Below are 27,344 nucleotides of genomic sequence, written 5' to 3'. Positions count from 1 at the left end.
TGTGGATCATCCAAAATTGTCCAAAAAGTGCAAGCTTGTAAGCAAAGCTAAAGGGATTGCAAACGTGTTAGCATAAATAGTCCAACCAAAAAAATGTTTTTGAAATATTACCTAGCTGCCTAGCATTTGTATTTATTATGGAAACCGTTTACCGTTTAATAACCAAAGGAAGCAAACAGAGCAAAACGAGAGTTTCTATTGGACACATTCAGGTAGGTCCCGCCCCGTTTTGTTCCGTTTGCGTCACCGATTCTGTTGCAAAACTTTTCCTCTGTTGCAAAACGTTTGGCACAGAAACCGTTTACTCCAAATGGAAAAAGTTTTGCAACGAAAACGAGAGTTTCTATTGGATAAATTCAGGTAAGTCCCTCCCCGTTTTGGTTCTTAACGGTAAACGTTTCATGACGTAATGAATACACCCCTGATCCTGAGCAGTGATGCCAATTTAGCAATTTTGTTGCTAGATTTTGCAACTTTTCAGACTACCCTGGCAACCTTTTTTTTTCAACAGCACCTAGCAACAAATTTAGCTACTTTTAAAAATGTATTTGGAACGGTTAGCAACTTTTGAAAAGTGGCTCAAACGCACACTCAGTCACAACACACGTGCCTGGCTGCAAAAGTGCATTGTGAGTGACGTCAGCAGCAGGCGCTCAGCTCGTACACTGGCAGCAGCAGGCGCTCAGCTCGTACACTGGCAGCAGCAGGCCAGCAGTAATTTCAGCAAATTGCAAATCATTGTTGGCTGACTGCAGCAGCAGTAGTACTGGTTCGACGTGCCAAACCCAATGAATATAGTTGGTCACGAATGTTTGATCTTGAACAGAACTTACAACATCAATCAACATCTCTCAATCAAAATTGTACAGCCAGAAGTACAGAAAAGAGTTGGAGTCTGTACCTGAACAAATGTCAAATCATATTTTTTGCAGGAATGGCCAGTCAATTTGAGTAACGTTATTGTGTATTCTACGTAATGACGCCGTTTTACGTTATCACGCAATGACATCGCAACGTCATTTGGCAACAAATCAACCTGCATCTAGCAAGTTACCCTGAAAATTAGTTGGCAACACTGGCAGTGAGCACACGGAAAAACAAGGTGATTCTCTATCAAAGAAACATGTTACTATTATGTTGCAACTATTGTAACGTAAAATCGTTCATAGTTACAATGTGTCGTTTCTTCTACCAGGGCTGAATATATAAATAGAAATCTATATTTCAATACAGCCAAACAGTTTTGGTGTTGTTTTTAGTAAGAGATAAACTATGATTTAACTTACTTTTGATGAATGTGGACCCCAGGAAGAATTGCTCCTGCTTCTTCAACAGCTAATGGGGATCTGAATAAAAATCCTGAATGTGTGTGAACAGCAATAAAAGCGACATGTATAGGCCTATGCTTTTCCTTACGTTTAGAGAGAGACATTTATGAATAGGCTACCGTGGACAGTTATGTACATATGAAACCCATGTACACACATACATGCACGTAGGCTAGCCTAGTGTATTTACGTTATGCTGCAGGATAGCGTGTTCTTTCACACGGTGGCGTTATCTCTCATGACTTCGGTCTCTCCCCCTATTGAAGTGAGTGTCATGTAGGAATCTGGGGGCACCGCATCCTGCTTGAAAAGGACACCCTAAAAAAGGAACGTCAAAATGGTTCGAAGCAGACAGACCAGAGTACTGTTCCTGAATGACATGGAGCGACTAGAGAGGACTCTGTTCCGACTAGAGCAAGGTATGTAGGCAGGCAATGGCCATTCAAATCCTGGGCAACTTCACATTTGCACTGGCGAATAAAAAAAACTACTGGGTATAATTTGTGTAACGTTCCAACGGGAATCTGTTTCAAAAACATCGTAAAGTACAAGGATGCCAACAAACAACGCATACAAAATAGCATGATCAATTCACCTAGCTAACTAGCTGCAGAATAGGCATCAACTAACCACCTAGCTTATTCTTTACGTTTGTCCATAGACTACCAGAGTGAGGACAGACATTTTTCGTAATTAACGTGGTGAGGGAAAAACGTAATTAAATTGCCCACTGCAGTATCTTATTCTGCCGCTATACAACTTTGTATGCGTTGTTTGTTGGCAACCTTGTTATTTACGAAGTTTATGGCACAGATTCATGTTGGAACGTTACACAAATTATACCCACCCCCCAAAAAACAAATGTCTGTAGAAGTCCTGCGAATTATAGGCTATTGGAAGTTTGTCATTATTAGACAATTGTTTTTTTTGTAGGGTGTGATTCAGCTCAACATTGCTATCTTGCTTTTATTTTACCCCCAGCAGGGATATTATTCCTGCTGTTGAAAATATAGACATTGAAATGCACATTTAGTTATTGGGGGAGTGGTAGGCTACAGCATGGGCTGAACATTGCTATGCATTTGACACTTGAGTGAAGTAGCCTATCTTGAAATATTCTAGTGAAAAGTTTGCAGCTATAAATAGCAAGGTAAAAGGCCTTGTGTTCTCTCAGTGGCTTAGCTGTACTGTTTCTACTGTTTGGCGAGATCAATCGCTTGGACGGGCATCACTTCAGACATTGGATTTGTTTTTAAACTGAGTTTTAATGCACATTTGATTGGCAGGACACCATTACAGCTGCCTATGTGTTTTCCAAGTTGACATTTTCACATTAGGCTGTTATTAATTCACATCAAATCCAGTCATTGTCCAGGGTGAACCTTTCTGATTTCACTGTAGACTCCAGCAGTGTTTTTAGTACATATCCTGCTTGTGTGTTACTTGTTATTATGTAATGATAATGACATACTATTATTATTCTACCATCAGGCTTTGAGCTCCAGTTCCGGTTGGGGCCCACTCTGCAGGGGAGGCATGTGCAGGTCCACACTAACTACCCTGCGGAGGGAGAGAAGTTTGACCGGCTTAAGTTTTGGCCTCTGCACTGGATAAACCCAACAGGGAGAGAGGATGACTCGGACAAGTACTGCAAACTGGACCTGCAGGTGGCAGGGTCCTACCAGTATTACTTTTGTGCTGGGTAAGAAAGCACTGTTTCTTGTTCAGAAGGAGTGTACACACATCTAGTTATTTGCAGGTGCAGGGTACAAGATAGATTCCCATTCACTGTTCTGTGTGCAGTACTTTCATAGGCATTGAATCTAAATGTTGTACTAGGTATGTGGTGGTGGTAAGCCAGCACTGTTTATGCGCTGTTCTTTTTGATTTCTGACATCTAATCATGATGTGTTCGATTGAAAACAAGACATTTGAGTCACAATGTAAACTGATGAATCACAGTTAAATCCCTGTCTGTGACCCCAGTCTCCGAGAGTGTCTCAGGGGGAGTGAGATATGCAAGAAACTTATTTCCATGTCATGCCTCACACTTGTACAGGTTACCCACTTGCACATACAGTGAAACAGGACTATATAAGCACCCCATAATAATAAATATTTTTATTAAACAAACCTACAGGTGATTTTGGGGCTCAACCTCAATAGTTAACCCTTTTATCCCATACATGTTATGCTGTTGATTGATCTCGTTGCCTGTTGTATTGCCTGATGTGGTCTGTGTGATTCCCAGGACTGAAGAGAAGACTGGTAGTGGCTACGTAGTGGTGGACCCAGTGCTGCATGTGGGTCCTGATAACCATGTCCTACCCCTGGACTGTATCGCCATTCAGACATACCTGGCCAAGTGCCTGGGGCCTCTGGACGAATGGCAGGACAGGCTCAGGGTTGCCAAGGAGACCGGTGAGGGGCAGAATGGGATACCATAGCCAGCTGGCCAACAATCAGAAGCATGGCTATTGTCTTCATCAGTATAAATGGGTGTTTCTTCTGCTCGGGTTACGTGGTCAGGAAAAACTCCTGTTCTCAATCATAAGTGTCACACTGTCACATATTTAATTTGGTTTAAATTGCTGATGTAAAAATTCTTTTTTGATAGCACAGCAATTGTTTTTGCTCAGTCTTTTAAATTTTTTAAATTTTAATTATTTAAAAATGTAAGAAAAATTACCCCATTTTCTCCCCAATTTCGTGGTATCCAATTGGTAGTAGTTACTGTCTTGTCTCATCGCTGCAACTCCCGTACGGACTCGGGAGAGGCGAAGGTCGAGAGCCATGCGTCCTCCGAAACACAACCCAACCAAGCCGCACTGCTTCTTGACACAGCACACATCCAACCCGGAAGCCAGCCGCACCAATGTGTCGGAGGAAACACCATACACCTAGCGACTTGGTCAGCGTGCACTGCGCCCGGTCCGCCACAGGAGTCGCTAGTGCGCGATGAGACAAGGATATCCCTGCCGGCCAAACCCTCCCTAACCCGGACGATGCTGGGCCAATTGTGCATGAGCCTCCCGGTCGCGGCTGGCTGCGGCAGAGCCTGGGCTCGAAACCAGAATCTCTTGTGGCACAACTAGCACTGCAATGCAGTGCCTTAGACCACTGCGCCACCTGGGAGGCCGTTTTTGCTCATTCTTAATCATGTGCCTGCAGTTCAAAAGTACAGATACTAACAAATACAGAGTTCATCTTTATTGGTTCATTGTGTAGATTGTGCTGTACAAAGAGTTGTGGTTTGGGGGATAATCACACAGTGGTTGAGATCTGTTTGGTTATACTGGTGGTCATTGACCCATTCTAATATCTGCAAAAATATTTGCAGTGTTTGACGTTTCTTAATATCTATCTGTCTGTCCAGACACGCATTGGGTTTATTACAAAACATGTAACGTACCTATAGCATAATTCTTACTGTGTGTTCATAGATTCACATTTCTTATTCATAAAAATGTTATCTAAACTCTCTCTCCCTAGGTTATAACATGATCCACTTCACCCCGCTGCAGAAGTTAGGGATGTCTCGCTCCTGCTATTCTCTGGCCGACCAACTGGAGCTCAACCCAGAGTTCTCTCCTGAAGGGAAGAACTACACCTGGATGGATGTGGGCAAACTGGTGGAGAAACTGAAGAAAGAGTGGAATATGGTCTGCATCACTGACGTGGTCTACAACCATACAGGTATTGTTTTAGTATATAGTGCACTACTATAGTCCCTGGTCAAAAGTAGTTAACTATTAAGGGAATAGGGCATCATTTGGTGCACTCTACACATGCGCATCGGCTCACACTGTCTCAACACAGTAGGATGAATGCATTCCCATTTTGTGAATGGTGGTGTGGTAAGCTGCGTAACATACCGCATGGATACGTAACATACCTATCCATGCTGCCATTTATAGATACAAAGACAGGGGATCTCATCTCTAAGCTCTTCAGAAGATAGTGTTCCATGAAGAGTTATGACTGTGACCTTCTGGGTACTATTCCCAAGCCACAGGGAAGGCTTGCAGGACTGACTGATAGTAAAACATGGGTTAGCAAAGTCTCTTCTCAAATAACCTGGGTTTGATATAATATATAACTTTGCAGAGGCGATATGTAGTAGCTCCTGTGTAGCTCCCTTTTTAAAATAGCCATAATACTCTTCAGAATCTTCAGGACAGCAGGTGGCTTTAGTGTCCAGAATGTTCAGACCTTTGAAAAGGACAAATGCATACTTCACAAGTTTAGAATCCAACACATAACATAAATATTTGCAGTGTGTTATTTTTTTGTGGGTGTTTTACCCCCTTTGTCTCCCCAATTTCGATCTTGTCTCATCGCTGCAACTCCCCACCGGTTTCAGGAGGCGAAGGTCGAGTCATGCGTCCTCTGAAACATGACCCGCCAAATCGCAGTTCTTAACACCCGCCTGCTTAACCCGGAAGGCAGCCGCACCAATGTGTCGGAGGAAACACCTTTCAACTGACGACCGAGGTCAGCCTGCAGGTGCCTGGCCTGCCACAAGAGCGCGATGAGCCTAGTAAAGCCCACCCTGCCAAACCCTCCCCTAACCCAGACGACGCTGGAACAATTGCGCGCCTCCCTTTGGGACTCCCGATCACGGCTGGGGGTCGATCCCGCTGCGCCACTCAGGAAGCCCAATACAGGGTGTTTTTATACAGCAAAACAAACAATGTTACCCAAGAGTCCAGCTTAAAAGGAAATGCATGTATATTTATTGAAATTGTATCATGCAGGGTCATGGTGACTCATGCCCTTCTAGTAGTGTAAAGGCTGTGACAGAGAAACTGGTGCCAGGTTGTAGTGGACTTTGGCATCCACTCAAGTATGGTCAGCAGGACTACTCCCAAATGCATTAGCCAGTATGTGAAGAGAGAATTGTAACCTTTACATCACGTGTTAATGGACAGAGGAAGATGGTATGTGAACAGCAGGTTATCCTATATCCTTACTAGAGGTACACAATGAAAATACTGATTTAATAACCAAACATGTTCGACTTCTTGTCACCAAACATACATTTGATAAAATCAATGATAACAACCATTGTGATAACACTAAAAATACAAATGAATAGAACAATCATGTGCTGGATGTCCATAGCAACGGAAGCACTTGACAATGGCCAGGATTAAAGGTGAAAGTTGAAGCACTTAGTCATAAATTGAAACATAATAATGTCACAGAGAGCGCACAGTCAAACAACCACATTTATTACAATCCAGTATTAGGCAAAAATGTAATCAGAAGCTCAGCTTCACACATTGTGCTGCAGACATGGAGGAGCCATGGTTATCTTTCCACCCCTATCACAAGCACCAATAACTAATGAAGGTGTGAACATGGTGTGGCAGTGTGGCAACATTTTAAACCCCCCTCACTCAGTTGCCTTTGAAGACACAGGATGCATCCCAAATGGCATCATATCCCGTGCACTACTTTCTGGTCAAAAGTAGTGTACTATATAGGAGATGGGGTGCCATTTGGGACACAGCCAGTGTCATGGAGTGATTGGCTGCTTCATTGCAAAGGGGAATACTTCAATCTGACCTTCAATGTGAACAGAGGCTAAATGCTGACTGAGGAAACTGAAACCATGATGCAAGAGCCACAGCTGCCGCTGCAATGTTTGTCCTATGTAAAGGGCAACAGTGTTAGGGTGCACTGCACAACTCCTACCCCTTTAGTGTTTCTAAGTTTATTGATCTCTGGTACTTAAGTACGACCCGCAAATGACCATTCAAGCAATGTTGAATGTGCTCCAAATATGTCTTATTCCATAACATTGGAGAGAATTCCCTACTGGGGTTAGATCCATTCTTCCTCTGTCATTTTTAACAACTGTTACCTTATTTCCCTCCTATCTGTGAGTAAGTGGTTGTGGCTGCACCTACCCACTGGGCACACACTGGCTGAATCGACGTTGTTTTTGCGTCATTTCAATGAAGCGTCGTCTGTGCCCGGTGGGTATGGCTACAACCTAGTAACAGTTAGTAACAGCCCCTTCTCTCTCCCTAGCTGCTAACAGTAGGTGGTTGTGTCTACACCCTGAGTGTGGTTATAATCTGGTGAACTCGCCTCACCTGAAGCCAGCCTGGGTGCTGGACAGGGCTCTGTGGCACCTCACCTGTGACATCGCAGACGGGAAGTACAGTGACCATGGTGTTCCTGCTCACATCGAGAATGAACACCAACTCCACGTGAGTTGGTTGGGTTACCCTTCTGTTTTGTACGGTATTGAAATAGGACAATTGTCAATTCAATTAATAAAGAGATATTTTGAGTAACCCTACTTTCAACCCAAATGTCCCTCTTAGGATAAAGTTGGATTGATTGATTGCCTCCTCTTGTAGATGCTGCGAGGTGTCCTGTGGGATGAAATCTACACCAGGACCAAGCTGTGGGAGTTCTACCAGGTGAACGTGGAGAAGGCTGTGGAACAGTTCAGGAAGCTGCTTCAGGCAGGTAAGGGCTACCAACCACTCAGGATTTGTATTTCAGTGTCATTACATTGAATTATGTTGAATAGGATGAATTATGTTTTTCATATCTCTTTTGAGCCATCCCAGGAAATCATTTGAAACAAATGATTTGTGTTCCAGATATTGTGCTACCACTGTTGAAGTAGCAATCAGCTCACACTAAACATCTGGTGCACTAATCTTCTTCAGTTTTTTTGTGTTTGATGTTTTCTACCCAGGTGGCAAAGCAGTGAAATTAGAGAATGAGGATAAGAAGCGACTGAGGATCCTCCCGGACCCGCATTGTCGACGCTTCGGTAACACCGTGGACATGACCTCAGCCTTGGAGACCTTCATACCCAATGGGTGGGTCCGCTTTAGGATACTCCATTACAGAGACCACAGAGGGCTAACATTAATAATATGAATGTCTATCTCTCCTGGCTCAAAGTGGAGGAGAGATTGACTTCATCACTACTTGTATTTGGGAGAGGTATTGACATGTTGAATGCACCAAGCTGTCTGTTTGAACTACTGGCACACAGCTCGGACAACCATGCATACCCCACAAGACATGCCACCAGAGGTCTCTTCACAGTCTCCAAGTCTAAAACAGACTATGGGAGGCTCACAGTACTACATAGAGCCATGACTACATGGAACTCTATTCCACGTCAAGTAACTCATGCAAGCAGTAAAACTTGATTTAAAAATACACCTTAGGGAACAGCGGGAACTGTGAAGCAACACAAACATAGACACATGCATACGAACACACAATACTATACGCACATGTACACATGGATTTTGGATTGATCACCCTTCTTGTAGTGTATGCTACCTTCTATAAGACAATTACTTTGCTTGTTAACCCATCTTTGCTTCCGCTAAGACACTTTGCAAGGTTGCTTTAAACCCATTTCAGATAAACAGGAATTCTTTGAAGCATTGATCCCGATTTTGTCTTCAGATGGGATTTGCTTTGTCACCACTGTTGGGTCTACAAATGCTTCGGTGCCACTCATATAGTTACATTTTGCTACACCCGGCATAACATCTGCTAAATATGTGGATGTAACCAATTAAAATTTTATTTTGATTTACAGCAATGAGCCCTCATCCATCCAGGAGTGTTGTAACTGGTTGAGGAACAGACTGGAGGAGCTGAATGTGGAGAGCTATAAGGAGATGCACTACCATGAGGAACAGGCCACCAACTGCATTGTGGGAAATGTAGTGTACGAACGCCTTGCAGACCACGGGCCTAAGTTGGGACCTATCACCAGGAACCATCCAGTGGTGTGTGGATATTTCACCTTCCCGTTTGAGGACAACTTGACCTTTGACCAGGAAATGCAGCTGATGAGCCAGACAGACAAAGCGTGTCACTTCCTAGCCCACAACGGCTGGGTGATGTCAGACGACCCACTGAGGAACTTTGCAGAGCCAGGTCAGCTGATAGTTCTGTTCTAACTATTTCTACAGACCGGTCGAGTTAAACAGATAGAATATGCTCAGTATTCACATACTTCTCTTTGAAAAGTTTTTAAGGACCTTGGCTATTTACTGACCACTTGTCGTGAAGAAATGTAGTGCCCGAGTGGCGCAGTGGTCTAAGGCACTGCATCTCAGTCATAGAGACGTCAGCCTGGTTCAAATCCAGGCTGAATCACGATGGGTCGTGACTGGGAGTCCCATAGGGCGGCGCACAATTGGCCCAGCTTCGTCCGGGTTTGGCTGGTGTAGGCCGTCATTGTAAATAAGAATTTGTTCTTAACTGACTTGCCTACTTAAATAAAGGTGAAATAAAAACATTTAATTTATGGTACATTATGATTGTTATATTCATCCTATGCCAGACGATAAAACTTACTTTTCCTTGAGAAATGTGACTATTTTCTAACATAAGGTTTAGATATCATTGATTTCAACCCGACTAGTGTGATGGTGTGCAACGCCCCTGTGTCCTCCCTGTCTCTAGGCTCTAACGTGTACCTGAGGAGAGAGCTGATCTGCTGGGGAGACAGTGTGAAGCTGCGTTACGGTGAGAAACCAGCGGACTGTCCCTACCTGTGGGCCCACATGAAGAAGTATACAGAGATCACAGCCCAACACTTTGCGGGCGTGCGCTTGGACAACTGTCACTCCACTCCTCTACATGTGGCCGAGGTACAGTATGCTGATCTGACTGTAGATGCACCATTCATAGCTACATATCCTGGTGAATATTTTCAGTGATACTCTTAGGGTGTGTTCGTAAATTCACTTTGGCTATCTACTCCGATTTCAGAGCACTCTCGTGTGAGAGTGCAGAATAACTGATGAATTTACGAACACGCAACACCCGCTGAATATGACCGATGTCAGTAAACGTTGGCAAATTTTTTTTTTTACATTGTTTACATCTGTGAGCTTGTGTGGCCTACCACTTCGCGGCTGAGCCGTTGTTGCTCCTAGACTTTCCACTTAACAGTAACGGCACTTACAGTTGACCGGGGAAGCTCTAGCAGGGCTGAAATTTGACGAACTGACTCGTTAGAAAGGTGGCATCCTATGACGGTGCCATATTGGAAGTCATAGTACGCTGAGCACGTGATAACTATAAAGCTCCACTCCACATTTAATTCTAAATGTCTACTGCTTGCTTAATCAAGTTTTTCAACTAGGCTATAAATATAATGTTGCATTCTATCCATGCTGGCTTTTGCTGGCTACCTGAGACATAAAACAAATAGGTAGGAGGACATTCAGACTACATGAATAAATTGCTGACAATCAGCCTAAATGGGTAATGCAAGCACTTTAACTTTTGTGGTTTTTATTCGACACTTGGATTTTGCAAAAAACAAAAAAATTGTTACGTCATTATGTTTAGCTGTTTTTACTGATGCAAGATAGTTAAATGGAAATGCACCCTAGCAGGAAATTGTTGCATCTATACTGAACAAAAATATAAATGCAACATGTAAAGTGTTGGTCCCATGTTTCATGAGCTGTTGCCAGAGAATAGAATGTTCCTTTCTCTAACATAAGCTGCCTCCAACGTCGTTTTAGAGAATTTGGCAGTACGTCCAACCGGCCTCACAACCGCAGACAACGTGTAACCACGCCAGCCCAGGACCTCCACATCCGTCTTCTTCACCTGCGTGATTGTCTGAGACCAGCCCTTTTGCGGGGAAAAACTCATTCTGATTGGCTCCCAGGCCCATGGCTGCGCCCCTACCCAGTCATGTGAAATCCATAAATTAGGGCCTAATAAATGTATTTAAATTGACGGATTTCCTTAGATGAACTGTAAATCAGTGAAATTGTTGCATATTGCCTTTATATTTTTGTTCAGAATATTTTCTATATTTTTTAACTTTCTAATGTAGTGGGGGGAAAAACACTGGACAAGTTCATGGAAACATACAGTAGCTACTATTCTTGGGCTCCCGAGTGGCGCAGTGGTCTAAGGCACTGCATCTCAGTGCAAGAGGCATCACTACAGTCCCTGGTTCGATTCTAGGCCCACAATTGGCCCGGGTTTGGCCGGAGTAGTCCATCATTGTAAATTTGAATTTGTTCTTAACTGACATGCCTAGTTAAATAAAGGTAAAAAAAGAACATCTTATTTGTATTGCTCGGGGCAAAGCTTTCTGAAGATATTTTAAAGTTTTCTAGATTCAAAATGGGGTTCCTATAGTCTCAGAAAATGTGATTCTATTGGCTGTTCCTGCCCTTGTGCATTCAGAAAGTATTCAGACCCCTTGACTTTTTCCACATCTTGTTACGTTACAGCCTTATTCTAAAATGAATTAAATTAAATTTCTTTCCTCATCAGTCTACACACAATATCCCATAAGGACAAAGTGAAAACCAGGTTTTTTTTGTTGAGATTTTTGCAAATGTGTATATATCTTTAAAAAAAACAACGGAAGTACTTTATTTACATAGGTATTCAGTATGTTAAAATAGCTAGTGTCAAATAAATATGTACGTAGTATTCAACAAAACAATTGAGCCCCATGTAGCCCTTAATGTTATTATGTAGGGTATTATGACACTTCATCATGCATATTAAGACTTTATGAATGCTACATGTCACCACTCTAAGTGAAGTTTTACCTTGTGCTCTGTAGGCGATGCTGGCAACAGCCAGGGCGGTCAGACCTAACCTCTATGTGATAGCTGAACTCTTTACGGCCAGCGAGCTGATTGACAATGTGTTTGTAAACCGCCTGGGGATTACCAGTCTGGTCAGAGGTACTGCTACTGCCTTATTGTACTGTAAGACTGTGGGAACTGGACTGATGCATTCTGACTGAGCATGATGCTAAATGTGTGTTCTTTCTTTCCTTCTCTTTCTTTCTTTCTTTCTTTCGATAATCTTATTCCACTCTTCTGCCACGGGCTTACTTTGAATCTGACATTTTCATCATACTTATCCTGATCAAATTCTCCTTCATTAATGTATATCTTTACTACCTTTCCCAACACTACTCTCTCCTCCTTTTCTCACCATTAACATTTTGTTGCATGTTAATTGACACTTTGCATGTCCCCCCCCCTCTGTGTGGGTTGTTTTTCATATTTTCCCTCTTTCTTGCCTACTCTATACCCCTTCACATCTTTTGTCTCATATCTAATCTCTCTTTCTAAATCCCCCTCTTTCCTCTGTTCCTCCTATCTTTTCTCATCTCTGTCTGATTCCCCCCCCCCCAACATGCCTTTCCTGCATTGTGTGCCCTGGCTTTGGCCTGTTGTGGTGTGGGTGGCTGTGCTGTGTGTAGTACATGCTGGAGAGAGCTCGCGAGCTGAAGCCTGACCTGTATGTGGTGGCTGAGCTGTTCACGGGCAGCGAGGAGCTGGACAATGTCTTTGTCACTAGACTGGCCATTACCTCCCTCATCAGAGGTAAGAGCCTGGGAAATGTACAAATGGCACATAATCTATAGCCTGTCTGCCAGTCTATTTGTGCAGTCTCGCCAACTCCTTGACAATGAGCAATGGAGTTGACGATCACAAACAGATCTGAGACCAGCCTACACATCTGATAGAAATAGAAAAATACATGTTTTCTGTTTTGCTTCAACATGTTTCATGGATATGTGTTAGTGAAGTTGGGTATTGGCTTTGTTCATGGTATGAAATACCTTTTTATAAAATATTGATACACAGGAAACTGAATGAATCTGCAATTGATTGTCTCTTGGCTAAAAAAGTACCGTTGGTGGTAATATTTGAAGTAAACTGAATTCATTCACTGTTTAAATCAGCCTGGGTTAATTGTTTTCTTATAAATGACTGCAATCACCATATTGGCTATAACCATTTGCCTGTTCTATAATAACAATATAATCTGTCTCTCTCTCTGTCTTCCTCAGAGGCTATGAGTGCAGGAGACAGTCATGAGGAGGGCAGGCTGGTCTACAGGTTTGGTGGAGAGCCTGTGGGCTCGTTCGTCCAGTCCAGCCTCAGACCTCTGGTGCCCTCTATCGCCCACGCCATGTTCCTAGATGTTACCCATGACAACGAGTGCCCTGTCCAGGTAGTTTGCAGTATGTGGTTGGGGTTACACATGACAAGTCCCCTATTCAGGTAGTGTACAGTATGTTGTTACCCATGACAACGAGTGTCCTAATTAGGTAGTATACAATATGTCACTTGGATTTGTGAACATCCCTATTTATACCGAATTAAAATATTAACACAACATGTAAAGGGTTTGTTTCAGGAACTGATGTAAAAGATCCACATTTTTTCCCATATGCACAAAAAGCTTATTTCTCTCAAATTTTGGGCACAAATTTGTTTACATCTCTGTTAGTGAGAATTTCTCCTTTGCCAAGATAATCAATCCACCTGACAGGTGTGGCATATCAAGAAGCTGAATAAACATGATAATTACACAGGTGCACCTTGTGCTGGGGACAAAAGGCCACTCTAAAATGTGCAGTTTCATTACACAACACAATGCCACAGATGTCTCAAGTTTTGAGAAGCATGCAATTGGCATGCTGACTGCAGGAATGTCCACCAGAGATGTTGCCAGATAATTGAATGTTGAGTAAAGTCTTTGCAGATGAGCAGGGACCCTGGGCATTTTTCTTTTGGTGTTTTTCCAGAGTCAGTAGAAAGGCCTCTTTAGTGTCCTAAGTTTTCATAACTGTGACCTTAATTGCCTACCGTCTGTAAGCTGTTAGTGTCTTAACGACCGTTCCACAGGTGCATGTTCATTAATTGTTTATGGCTCATTGAACAAGCATGGAAACAGTGTTTAAACCCTTTACAATGAAGATCTGTGAAGTTATTTGGATTTTTACAAGTTATCTTTGAAAGACAGGGTCCTGAAAATGCGATGTTTCTTTTTTTGCTGAGTTTATGTAGTAGTGTTATTGTTGATCGATGTTGTGACTGTTTGTTGATGGTGTTATTTATTTACTATTCCTCTTCTGTGTTGTAGATTCGCTCTGCGTACGACTCCCTCCCGAGCTCTGCTATCGTCTCCATGGCCAGTTGTGCCACAGGCAGTACTAGAGGATATGACGAGCTGGTCCCTCACCAGGTACGAAAAAGGGCCATGATTATCAAAAGTGTGTGTGTGTGTGAGCGTGTTGTAAAGTGAGTTCACTTCAAAGACAAAACTGTAAGCTAAAATCTCTTCTATATTTATCTCGTCTATATTGAAACTGCTGACAATGTATGACACGGGCAGTGTTTAGTTCTACGTTTGATTCCAACTTCCTGTGTGTTCTTGTGCAGATCTCTGTTGTGAAGGAGGAGCGCTTCTATCCGAAGTGGAACTCGGAGGCCAAGCCCTCCTCTGCAGGAGAGGTGAACTCCCAGAGTGGTATCATCGCTGGGAAACTGGCCCTCAACAAGCTGCACCAAGAACTGGCATCTAAGGGCTTCTCACAGGTTAGAGGGACTTCTAAGGTCCACTCTGAGACATGCACTGGGCACAGCCATGGGTACGGATGGGCAGCCAGCAAATGTCTTTCGACTATTTTCCCAGATCCAGATTTAGCCTAAACCTGGACTATAAAGCATGCTCAATACAGAATCTCTATGGAAAGTGCTTTCTAGTCCAGGACCAGGCTTATTGAAAATGGCCAACCATAAACTGGACATGGGGAACTAAACTGAATTCCTCAGCAAGGGACTTAACCTGAGAGAAGCAGTAACACTTTGGAGGGAATATTGAATTGTAGAGTTGCAGAGTAAGTGCTTCTACTGAAGAACACAAAAAAGAAGTGTGTGTTTTTTGCAGGTCTATGTGGACCAGGTGGATGAGGACATAGTGGCAGTAACCAGACATTGCCCCAGCACACACCAGTCTGTGGTAGCTGTGTGTCACACTGCCTTCAGGAACCCCAAGACCTATCAATATAGACAGGAGGTTCCCCCCATGTGCATCCCAGGTACAGTACCCCAGTTTCCCTCAATCCTACTCCTGGAGAGCCACAGCCAAAATAACAAAAGCCAGAACTACTGTGGCTCTCCAGGAACCAGATTGAGTATCACTGCAGTAAGCTATCTATCACTAATCATCCTGATATCACTTCCTTTAGTAGTTTCCATGAAAACCCAGATCAGGTCAGTGTCAACTGTGTTCTCCTGCAGGTAAAATAGAGGAGGTGGTACTGGAGGCCAGGACCGTGGAGAGGATCACTGGGTCATACCAGAAAGACCAGAAGAGCATCAATGGTCTGCCTGACCACACATTAGAGATCAGAGAACACATCCAGGTAACACGAGAACAGCACCATGGAATTACAACTTTACACCCTGGTTTAGAATACTAGTTGCAAGCTTATCTCTCTAGTCTATCATTCCCTTCTATTGAAAGAAGTGGGCCAGGATTTGCTCAGGTCGCAGTGTTAGCAATGTTTGTTTTCTTGTTGAATGGTTATGGTAGTCTCATACACACTTGGTAATTTACAGAGTGTAGTGTAGCACAAAACAGGTTTTGTTCTCGGGTCACTTCAGTCTAACCACCTGTATATGAATTCTACTTAATTTGTAAGACACTGTTGGTGTGAACACTTTCTACTCCAACTGTCTTGCAGCTACATGACAGCAAGATTGTGAAACAGGATGATGTCATGTGTAAGGGCCGCAGTGAATTTGTCCAGGAGATTGAATTCGAACACCTCAGCCCTGGTAGTGTGATAGTGTTCAGGTAAGAATACACTGTCCTATTGAGGTCATTTCAGGTGCTGTATATATCAAGTGTCTAGGAGTAGGAGTCTACCGTGTGTCCATACCATATGCATTTATGATCGGAAAAACCAAAACTGATCCTAAATCAGCACTCCTACTCTTGAGTCATGCCTTACGAGTCTGTAACCCGTGTTCTTTGTCCCCAGGGTGAGTCTGGACCCCAAGTCCCAGGAGCTGGTGGGGGTTCTGAGGAGACACCTGGTCCAGTTCAGTGACCATTACAAGACGGGCAGTATGCCTGACCACAATGCCCCAGCCATACTCACTACTCCGCTGGCAGCGTACGTATACTCTAGATAATTCTTTCACTTGGTAAATTGATGGTTACTTTTGTAAGGAATCTCAGCCCATATCTCTGCTAATATCTGACCCATGCATTGCAACATAAGACATGTTAACTAATTAAGCAACTGCTGTAAGACTTTTTCATAGGCTGTCTTCCACTGGTAAATGTTAATCCAGCCTACTGTTAATCTTCCTACCTGTCTGCTCCCTCAGTATTATGTCCAAGGTGACCCTGGCGGACATGAACGTGTTGCTGTTCCGTTGTGACGCTGAAGAGCAGGAGGACGGTGGAGGCTGCTACAACATCCCTTCCTGGATGAGTCTCAAGTACGGAGGCCTGCAAGGTACAAAACAAGGAGGGGGATCTGGCTTCAGGAAAATCATGACTCCTATTGCATATTGCAGTGTTAACCGTTTTGTGCCAGGAACCGTAAAACTATGATCTTCCATTTACCAGTCGGGACCGCCAAGCTACCCTTCCTCCTTTTAGGGACTAATTACATTGAGATTGATATGTATGCATGATGAGTTTGTTTGTCAGATGTAGTAACCTCTTTTGACACTCACAGGTCTGATGTCGGTGATGGGGGACATTCGTCCCAAAAACGACCTGGGACACCCCTTCTGTGACAACCTGAGACAGGGAGATTGGATGATCGACTACGTCAGCAACCGGCTGGTCATCAAGGGAGGAGCACTGGGTGAGGTAAGACATGACAAACCTCACCATGGTGGCATCCCAAATGGCACTCTGTTCCCTATGAGGTGCACCTCTCAAAAGTAGTGCACTACTGTTCATAGGGAGTAGGCTGCTATTTGGCACCCAGATCTGGTCAAGATAATGTCTATTCCTTTGGGTCCACTCAAATGTTTTTGAGAGCCATGGTGATTCTTCAATTGGAACTTTACAGATCCTTACCAAGCCTTACCACTCATAGACTCAGCATCATTGTTGTATTGCATTGATTATGTCTATTTAGTCTGCTAACTGGCCATAGACACACACAGTTTTGCTGTTTTTAATTGATATGTCTCTTGTTGTCCCTTCAGGTAGGCAAGTGGTTCCAGGCGATGTTTACCTATCTGAAGCACATCCCTCGCTACCTGGTGCCATGCTACTTCGACTCCATCATTGTTGGGGCTTATACCACCGCCTTGGATATTGTGTTCAATAAAATGTCAAAGTAGGTTGAATAACAACCAGCTATTCCTATTCATAAATGAAATAGAAACATCTGAATTTGTAGTATTAAAAAAAAAAAATTGTTCTGAATGAAATATGAAACTTGTAATCATTCCTCAAACTTCTAAATTCAGCTTGTCATCTCTGTGTGTTTGTCCTCTGGTTCTCTAAGCTTCATCCAGACAGGTTCCACCCTGGTGAAGCAGTTAGCTCTGGGCTCAGTACAGATGTGTGGAGTGGGCCTGCACCCCGCCCTTCCCCCCCTGGCACCCACGCTGCGTGACGTGCCCTACCGTCTCAATGGCATTACCAACGAGAAAGAGCAGTGCTGTGTGTCACTGGCTGCAGGTAAGGCTTTTCATTAAATTCAATACAACTTTATTCTGGCCAATCCCTACTGGGGAACAGCCAATCAGTCTATAATCTTACAGACATACAGATACATCCACACACTTTAGCACCATCTCTTTTTCTTTTTCTCTCTCTCTGTCTGTCTCTGTGTGTGTTACCGGTTGGCTAATGGTTGTCTGTCTGATGTCACAGGTCTTCCTCATTTTGCGGCTGGGATGGTCCGTTGCTGGGGCCGGGACACATTCATGGCACTGCGAGGTCTGATGCTGGTGACAGGAAGACACCTGGAGGCCAGGTATGTGTCACATTCTCCAGTAGAACATCGGTGTCCTATCTGATGAATGGGTATATATTTCAATTAAAGTATGACAAAAAAAGTAACAAACTCCAGTACACCTGTGGTCTTGGATGCTGCCAAACAATTGAATGGATTTCACACCAGTGTTTTGTTTGACCTTCATCAGAGTTATAAAGATGAATCCTTGATTTTCTGTCACTGTTTTCCATAGAAACATAATCCTGGCGTTCGCTGGCACCCTGAGGTATGGCCTGATCCCCAACCTGCTGGGACAGGGGACTGGCGCCCGCTATAACTGCCGTGACGCAGTATGGTGGTGGCTGCAGTGCATCCAGGATTACTGCAACATGGTGCCTGACGGAGTCAACATCCTCATGTGCCCTGTGTCAAGGATGTACCCCACCAATGTGTCCCAGCCACAGCCCGCTGGAGCCTGGGTGGGTACACACAAACTCTCACACACACAATCCACAGCCCGCCCGCGCATGGTTAACGGGCATGGTGGTCTCGCTTCGTCACCGCAAGACTTTGAGTCTGGCTCATGAGACTAGGGCATGTCGGGGGTCAAACAGCTTGGTTATAGCAGCCTATTGAGATGACAGTCCAAAAAAATGTGCTTATTGTTAGAAGTTCAAACAAGCACTTTTAGACAGGACCGTTAGTCATTCCTTAATGTCTGCCCGTATTAAATTGTATCTGTGACGTTAACTCTGCAGATCCAGCCCCTGTATGATGTCATTCATGAGGCGATGACGTGTCATATGCAGGGGACTGAGTTCAGGGAGAGGAACGCTGGACCACAGATAGATCGCAACATGACCGATGAAGGCAAGATAAACACGCACATTGCACACACATGCACATCTAGAGGCATGGTTGATCAGCTATTTACGTGTTTTATCATATCGATTTTTGTCTTTCCCTACCAGGGTTTAATGTTGAGGCCAAGGTGAATGAAGACACTGGGTTTGTCTATGGAGGAAATTGTTTCAACTGCGGGACATGGATGGACAAGATGGGAGAGAGTGACAAGGCTCATAACAAAGGAATCCCAGCTACACCTAGGTACTGTTTTCCTCTCCTTTGGTAAAGAGTTGCTTGTCTTCACTCAGTCTAGGACAAGCCTACATACAGTGGGGCAAAAAAGTATTTAGTCAGCCACCAATTGTGCAAGTTCTCCCACTTAAAAAGATGAGAGAGGCCTGTAATTTTCATCATAGGTACACTTCAACTATGACAGACAAAATGAGAAAAGAAAATCCAGAAAATCACATTGTAGGATTTTTAATGAATTTAGTTGCAAATTATGGTGGAAAATAAGTATTTGGTCACCTACAAACAAGCAAGATTTCTGGCTCACACAGACCTGTAACTTCTTCTTTAAGAGGCTCCTCTGTCCTCCACTCGTTACCTGTATTAATGGCACCTGTTTGAACTTGTTATCAGTATAAAAGACACCTGTCCACAACCTCAAACAGTCACACTCCAAACTCCACTATGGCCAAGACCAAAGAGCTGTCAAAGGACACCAGAAACAAAATTGTAGACCTGCACCAGGCTGAGAAGACTGAATCTGCAATAGGTAAGCAGCTTGGTTTGAAGAAATCAACTGTGGGAGCAATTATTCGGAAATGGAAGACATACAAGACCACTGATAATCCCTTGATCTGGGGCTCCACGCAAGATCTCACCCCGTGGGGTCAAAATGATCACAAGAACGGTGAGCAAAAATCCCAGAACCACACGGGGGGACCTAGTGAATGACCTGCAGAGAGCTGGGACCAAAGTAACAAAGCCTACCATCAGTAACACACTACGCCGCCAGGGACTCAAATCCTGCAGTGCCAGACGTGTCCCCCTGCTTAAGCCAGTACATGTCCAGGCCCGTCTGAAGTTTGCTAGAGAGCATTTGGATGATCCAGAAGAAGATTGGGAGAATGTCATATGGTCAGATGAAACCAAAATAGAACTTTTTGGTAAAAACTCAACTCGTTGTGTTTGGAGCACAAAGAATGCTAAGTTGCATCCAAAGAACACCAACCCTACTGTGAAGCATGGGGGTGGAAACATCATGCTTTGGGGCTGTTTTTCTGCAACGGGACCAGGACGACTGATCCGTGTAAAGGACAGAATGAATGGGGCCATGTATCGTGAGATTTTGAGTGAAAACCTCCTTCCATCAGCAAGGGCATTGAAGATGAAACGTGGCTGGGTCTTTCAGCATGACAATGATCCCAAACACACCGCCCGGGCAACGAAGGAGTGGCTTCGTAAGAAGCATTTAAAGGTCCTGGAGTGGCCTAGCCAGTCTCCAGATCTCAACCCCATAGAAAATCTTTGGAGGGAGTTGAAAGTCCGTGTTTCCCAGCAACAGCCCCAAAACATCACTGCTCTAGAGGAGATATGCATGGAGGAATGGGCCAAAATACCAGCAACAGTGTGTGAAAACCTTGTGAAGACTTACAGAAAACGTTTGCCAACAAAGGGTATATAACAAAGTATTGAGATAAACTTTTGTTATTGACCAAATACTTATTTTCCACCATAATTTGCAAATAAATTCATAAAAAATCCTACAATGTGATTTTCTGGATTTTTTTTTCTCATTTTGTCTGTCATAGTTGAAGTGTACCTATGATGAAAATTACAGGCCTCTCTCATCTTTTTAAGTGGAAGAACTTGCACAATTGGTTGCTGACTAAATACTTTTTTGCCCCACTGTATCCATAATAATCTATTGTTGTATGTGCAGTGCTTGTTCTTTTTTTCCCCTTGAGTTAAGTGTTTTCACAAGGGTGTGCATATTTGTGCCTGCGTGTCTTCCAGGGATGGCTCTGCAGTGGAGATAGTGGGTCTCTGTAAGTCCACAGTGCGCTGGTTAGTGGACCTTCATACGCACGGCTTCTTCCCTTACGCAACCCTCACCATCCTTAGTGATGGTACGTTCTGGAATAAACCCAAATCTTCATGTTTTTCCCAGCTTTCTCCAATCCTCAAATGTAACATTTTTTGACCATTATGACAATTGGGATACTACTACTTAGTAATTTCAGATGTTGAAATCTGTATTTTAAACAATAACCTCACTAGAATTGTAAAATTGCTGTATTTTTTTTCTTCTCCATAGTGAAGCTAGACATATCTGTTCTCTTCTAGGTCGTAACATCTCTGTGCCCTATGAAGAGTGGAACAGAAAGATCCAGGAGAACTTTGAGAAGATGTTTTACGTGTCTCACAACCTTCAGGACCCCAATGAGAAACACCCAGACCTGGTGCACAAGAGAGGCATCTACAAGGACAGCTATGGGGCCTCCAGTCCCTGGTGTGACTACCAGCTCAGGCCTAACTTTGCTATCGCCATGGTGGTGGTAAGCACTGTTCCTTTTAACTGCCTCATTAGCCTTGTAACTAATGTCCTAGCGTCCTGTCCAAGGAATGGACAACATCAAACTGCCTCATGCTAAAGAAACAGGAAGATAGGCCCCAACTATATGGGCCGTTCTGGCACTGATGAGGCTAACCTACTTACCTCATCGGTGTTGTAAAGACTAGGCTAGTCAGTGCTCGGGTTAACCCTAACCCTCTCAATGTGGGTGTACTGAGGTTACCAATGTATTTGTGCTGAACATTATTTGAGTCTTGCAAACCAATTTACAAAGATGTATCACTTTTACAAGTTGTCGTGTTAGGTCAAGTATCTCAGCTCTGTGTGTACCTTCTCTCTCTGTGTTCTCCAGGCTCCAGAGCTGTTCACAGTGGAAAGGGCCTGGGAGGCACTAGAGATGGCAGAGAAGAAGCTGCTCGGCCCCCTGGGAATGAAGACGTTAGATCCAGAGTGAGTGGGATGCTTCATCCATACCCTCATTTACAGTAACACATTCACTCTGTTGCTTTATTTAGACAGATCGGAACTGCAGAGAGGGTAGAGGACAGATAAAGAGGATCAACAGTTACGAAATTTTTATAGCTTCTCAAATCTTTTTTTCAGTGGTGGAAGATTAGAAAAATGGGTGTGCAGGGCTTCAAAAGAGCGCCCCCTGTCCGTCATGTAGGGTTTACACACATTAGACTAGACCAGGTTTTCCCAAACTCTGTGTAGTGTTAGGGGAAAAACCAAAACGTGCACCCCTTGTGGTCCCGAGGACTGAGTTTGGGAAAAGCTGGACTAGACCCAGTTCTGGCACCACAGTCATTCTTTATCTCATTCTTGTCCTCCTTGTCCCACAGTTAACATTTTCTCTCTTTCTTTCCCCTCATAAAGTGACATGAAGTACTGTGGTGTCTACGATAATGCTCTGGATAGTGAGAATTTCAATGTTGCTAAGGGCTTCAACTACCATCAAGGACCTGTAAGTACATTTATTGCGGCCCACATAAACATTAGTCAGTAGACAGGAACTTAATGGTGATTGTATGGTACCTATATGGTAACCATTATGGCAGCATTTCCCAAACTAGGGTTCGTGTTCCCATGTGGGGTCGACTGATTTGAAAATGAGGTCGCCAGAGAAACTTGGTTCATAGAACCGCGGTTACGTGAGTAACATCTGCTAAATGCTGTTGTGACAAACAGAATGGTTTCTGTTTTCTTCCTACAAATGTAGCTCTAACTTTTGAACGGTTGGAGCTATATGCTGTTATGACCACATTCCTGACATGGACGTTCTGTATTCCTCCACGATCCTCAGAAGCCACGCAGGACTCATTAGTGGACAGGACCAGGCACCAAATCAAACTGGGTAAAAAAGAACATTGAAAGCAATGATGACAGGGATTGACATTAAGGTCTGAAAGGCACTTGCCCATCGTGCAAGACAAGAGAATTTTGTGGTTTCCCGAAAATTATGATCAATTGCCCGAAAATGAAAATTAGACATGACCAGTGGAAGCAAAAATAGCCCCATAGCATCAAATATCCACCATATTTTACAGTATATATTCTGCATATGCTTCTGTTTTTCAACACCAAACCCACCACTGCGTGGCCAAAGAGCTCTATTTTCATGTCATCTGACCATAGCACCGGTTCCAATCCAAGTGCCAATGCCGTTTATCAAACTCCAGGCGGCGCTATGGTCAGATGACATGAAGAAAAAAGCTCTTTGGCTACACGCACACCAGTTGTGTGTTTGGCGTCTCAAAAAGGAAGCATATACAGAAAAGTACCTCAAACCTACAGTAAAATATGGTGGTGCATCATTGATGTTATGGGGCTATTTTGCTTCCTCTGGTCCTGTGGCCCTTGTTAAAGTCAACAGCATCATGAACTTTACCAGGAGATTTGAGCCAAAAAACCTGGTTTCCTCTGCCAGGAGGCTGACACTTGGCCACATGTGGATCTTCCAGCAAGACCATAACCTCAAGCACACATCAAAATCCACAAAGAAATTGTTAATTGACCACAAAATCAACATTTTGCAATGGCCATCTCAGTCTCTGGACTTGAAACCCATTGAAGATGGCGGTCCATAAGAGCAGATCAAGGATATGGAAAGATTTTGTATGGAGAAATGGTCTAAGATCCCTCCCAATGTGTTCTCCAGCTCCTAAAATGTTTTCGGAAAAGGCTCAGTGTTGCTATCCTCGCAAGGGGAGGGTGCTGGAGTATTAAACTATATTTTTTAGATTTTGTTTTATTACTTGTTAAAGAAAATCTCTTTCTCTGAGCAATTGTATTAGTATGACATAATATAAGGGGGAACCAAGAAGATCAGTACTGGAATTATTTGTATTTTGGTTGTTTTTTTGGTAAAATAATTCTCACTGCAGGCTGACTGCCATGAATTCCATAAATTATCTGTCGATGGGGAGGAACCAGAAAGATCAGTTTTAGGCTACTAGAATTATTTATTTATACAAAAAGCTCAATCACCTGCCGAATGGTGCAACCTCAAAGCAGGCTTAATTTATGTGACTGCTCAGTTCACTTGCTTCGGGCAATAGGTCAACCCTTAATGTCAATACCTGGATGTTCTTTTCTACACAGAAAGTAATCAGGTCGACACTGGAAAGTGATGTTTTAAACCATAAAATTATGGAAGCGGGGTACAGAAGAAATCTTTCCCTATTGAAAGCAGTTCAGCCAAGCCTGAATTCAGGCGATAATGACACAAAGTTAAAAATAAATAAAAAGGTTTTGTGTTGTAACTGGATAATAGCTCCTGTCTAAATGTTGTGAATTATATATATTCATGTCATAGTCACCAGTAAACTCTATTAAACCCAAAAGTTACTTGAATGCTAACGATGGCTAGCTATTCTACCAGTCTGTCTTAATGAGTGTTAGCATGCTAATAGCACACCATGTACACAAAAAAATATATATTTTAAAGGGGTATGCAGTAGGTTGATAACGATATCACCAGAGTATGTTGTATCAGACATTTCAAATAATATGTCAAACTAATGAGAAAACAGTCATGGTATTTAATTTTAAGAGAATTAACCAGATTTAGCAAGGCAACGTTGGGGCTAATTTGAATGGGCTCCAACAGCAGATTTAGGGGATTTTTACATCCATCCCAGTACAACCCACGTGACTGCAGTGAAACATCACTCTGTGAGGGCTCCTAAACAACTTGCCTGATGATCTTTTGAGGGGGTCGCACTATTTTATATATATATATATATATATTTTTTTTAAATGTTTTTACATTTCACCTTTTTATTTAACTAGGCAAGTCCGTTAAGAACAAATTCTTATTTACAATGACGTCCTACACCGGCCAAATCCGGACAACGCTGGGCCAATTGTGCACCGCCCTATGGGACTCCTAATCCCGGCCGGTTGTGATACAGCCTGGATGGGGACACGGGCCAATAAAGTTTGTGAGCCCCTGCACTATGGTAACCATACATGTGTGTTTCCCTCTCCTAGGAGTGGCTCTGGCCAGTCGGCTATTTCCTACGAGCCAAACTGTACTTTGCCAAGAAGATGGGACCAGAGATATACGACAAGACTGTGTTCCTGGTGAAGAATGTCCTCTCTAGGCATAACATCCACTTCGAGAGGTAAGACACAAGCACAAAGACTTGTTAGGTGACTTCAAATACTATAATGTTCTCAATTGTTTTAACAACAATTCAGGTGAAAGACTTTTTTAAAATTGTTTCACTCATTTGATATGATTGATTATAAGTGTCACATAATCAATATTGTCTTTTATCACCCACCAGATCGTCTTGGAAGGGTCTACCTGAGCTGACTAATGAGAATGGCCAGTACTGTCCCTTCAGCTGTGAGACTCAGGCCTGGTCTATCGCCACCATACTGGAGGTTCTGCATGATCTGTAGATGGAGAACATCTTATTTTCTTTTGCAGTTTTCAAAAATATTTCCTTTATGCAATATTTTCGTGAAGTCCTTTTAACCATTATCACATACCATAGTTAGAACAATGTGGCTATCTCTACAAAACTGCCTTAAACAACATAAACCCCTAAACCTCTTTGTTACATGTTGATATAATGTCAATGTATGTTTTCATAAATGTGGATTGCATGTTCATTGTAGTCAATACTTATTTAATTGCTTTAAAATCGGTTAGACTATTCAGTACATTCAGAAGTACTTTTTTCTTAATTCTGCATTCTCATTGCTGCAGGGGTGAATTGTCCCTTCTTCCAGTTCTAAATGCTGTCTCATACTATATATATATTATTTTGTCCTGGTGACTGATGAGATGTTAAACTGTGAATCAGAAATATGAATCAGATCCACCACAAGAATATGCTTCACATGCTACACCACCATAATAAAATAAAAAATACCAATTCACATTTTTGTTCCAGTCCAAATTTGTGTGGATCACACCAGTAGAAATAAATCATATGAAGTAATCCTCTCTTGCTGTTTTGTGCATTGTCATGATTCATGATTCTCTTTTCTGCTAAGTCATGGTTCACTTATCCCCTATTACTGGAAGACCTCAACCCCTACGGATTCTTACTGTACATACTGGAAGTGGCATTGCCCAAAGTACTGACATTTTTCCCAATTAGCTGTGTAGAAACAAAGGAGACTCAACCAACAGCACAGTTTCAGTGCCACTCGCATCCTGGCTTTCTCAATGATCCTGTCAATATTAATCATTACAGAAAGGAAAACACTCTTGTATAATTCCAGTCATCCTCCTTGGTACCTTTTGTCATAGATTGGTGGTAAATTGTATTCAGGCATTTCAGTGAAATTATTATAATGTTCTACCTATTGTTGGGAATAGCAAGGGACCCACTTGGCACAGATGTCAGTTCAACGTCTAGTTTCGATTTACATTTGGTTGAGTTGTCAACTTACATATATTCAAACAAAAATATCATCCTGTCATTGGATTTTGGTTATTTATTTAATAAATTACGTGAAACAACGTTGATTCAAACAGTTTTTGCCATATAAAGTTCCATCTTCTGTGGACAGTTTGTCTTTCTAAAGCCTCGGCTCCAGGCTTCACTCACGTTGTCTTTATTGCCACTAATGGGAAGGGTGGGTGTTTCAGCACATACAGTGCATTCGCAAAGTATTCAGACCCCTTTTTTCCACATTTTGTTACGTTACAGCTTTATTCTAAAATTGATTCAACTGTTTATTTTCCTCATCAATCTACACACAATACCCCATAATGACAAAGCAAAAACTGAAATCACATTTACATAAGTATTCAGACCCTTTACTCAGTACTTCGTTGAAGCAGCTTTTGCAGCGATTACAGCCTCGAGTCTTCTTGGGTATGACGCTACAAGCTTGGCACACCTGTTTTTGGGGAGTTTCTCCCATTCCTCTCTGTAGATCCTCTCAAGCTCTGTCAGGTTGGATGGAGAGTGTTGCTGCACAGCTATTTTCAGGTCTTTCCAGAGATGTTCGATCGGTTTCAAGTCCGGGCTCTGGCTGGGCCACTCAAGGACATTCAGAGACTTGTCCCAAAGACACTCCTGCATTGTCTTGGCTGTGTGCTTAGGGTCGTTGTCCTGTTGGAAGGTGAACCTTCGCCCCAGTCTGAGGTCCTGAGCTCTCTGGAGCAGGTTTTCATCGAGGATCTCTCTATACTTTGCTCCGTTCATCTTTGCTTCGATCCTGACTAGTCTCCCAGTCCCTGCCGCTGAAAAACATCCCCACAGCAAGATGCTGTCACCACCTTGCTTCACCGTGGTAATGGTGCCACGTTTCCTCCAGACGTGACGCTTTGGCATTCAGCCAGTCCAAAGAGTTCAATCTT

At 43.1% G+C, this 27,344-nt stretch overlaps 2 protein-coding genes across 3 annotated transcripts in view; one reads left to right on the top strand and one right to left on the bottom strand.

The window, feature by feature from the left end:
- Positions 1-1,471, bottom strand: part of frrs1b (ferric-chelate reductase 1b) — a 35,574-nt gene extending 34,103 nt beyond the window's left edge. The window contains exon 1 of the mRNA XM_038973306.1: positions 1,287-1,471. The gene's annotated coding sequence lies outside the window, so the exon portion shown is untranslated. The remainder of the gene's footprint in view (positions 1-1,286) is intronic.
- On the top strand, positions 1,026-25,976 carry LOC120028117 (glycogen debranching enzyme-like). Of its 2 annotated transcripts, XM_038973299.1 has the most exons (32): positions 1,026-1,102; positions 1,595-1,747; positions 2,820-3,030; positions 3,580-3,749; positions 4,821-5,024; positions 7,368-7,549; positions 7,703-7,814; positions 8,050-8,176; positions 8,917-9,260; positions 9,792-9,979; positions 12,583-12,706; positions 13,177-13,340; positions 14,256-14,357; positions 14,555-14,710; positions 15,063-15,213; positions 15,416-15,540; positions 15,862-15,974; positions 16,162-16,296; positions 16,514-16,644; positions 16,870-17,006; positions 17,351-17,484; positions 17,656-17,831; positions 18,027-18,129; positions 18,344-18,569; positions 18,849-18,960; positions 19,062-19,197; positions 20,959-21,071; positions 21,289-21,500; positions 21,870-21,967; positions 22,394-22,481; positions 25,010-25,143; positions 25,309-25,976. In XM_038973299.1, exons 2-32 carry the CDS (start codon positions 1,666-1,668, stop codon positions 25,424-25,426), a joined length of 4,608 nt encoding a protein of 1,535 aa, XP_038829227.1. In that variant the 5' UTR covers positions 1,026-1,102; positions 1,595-1,665; the 3' UTR covers positions 25,427-25,976. The 2 variants fall into 2 exon arrangements, with proteins under 2 accessions (XP_038829227.1, XP_038829228.1); XM_038973300.1 differs by lacking the exon at positions 1,026-1,102 and having other exon boundaries at positions 1,557-1,747.
- The last annotated feature ends 1,368 nt before the right edge of the window (positions 25,977-27,344 follow it).

This window comes from Salvelinus namaycush, chromosome 33 (genome assembly GCF_016432855.1).
Source record: "Salvelinus namaycush isolate Seneca chromosome 33, SaNama_1.0, whole genome shotgun sequence".
In the NCBI taxonomy this organism is placed as follows: Eukaryota; Metazoa; Chordata; class Actinopteri; order Salmoniformes; family Salmonidae; genus Salvelinus; species Salvelinus namaycush.
Note: the sequence above shows the minus strand (reverse complement) of the source record. Positions and strands in the feature narration are given on the sequence as shown.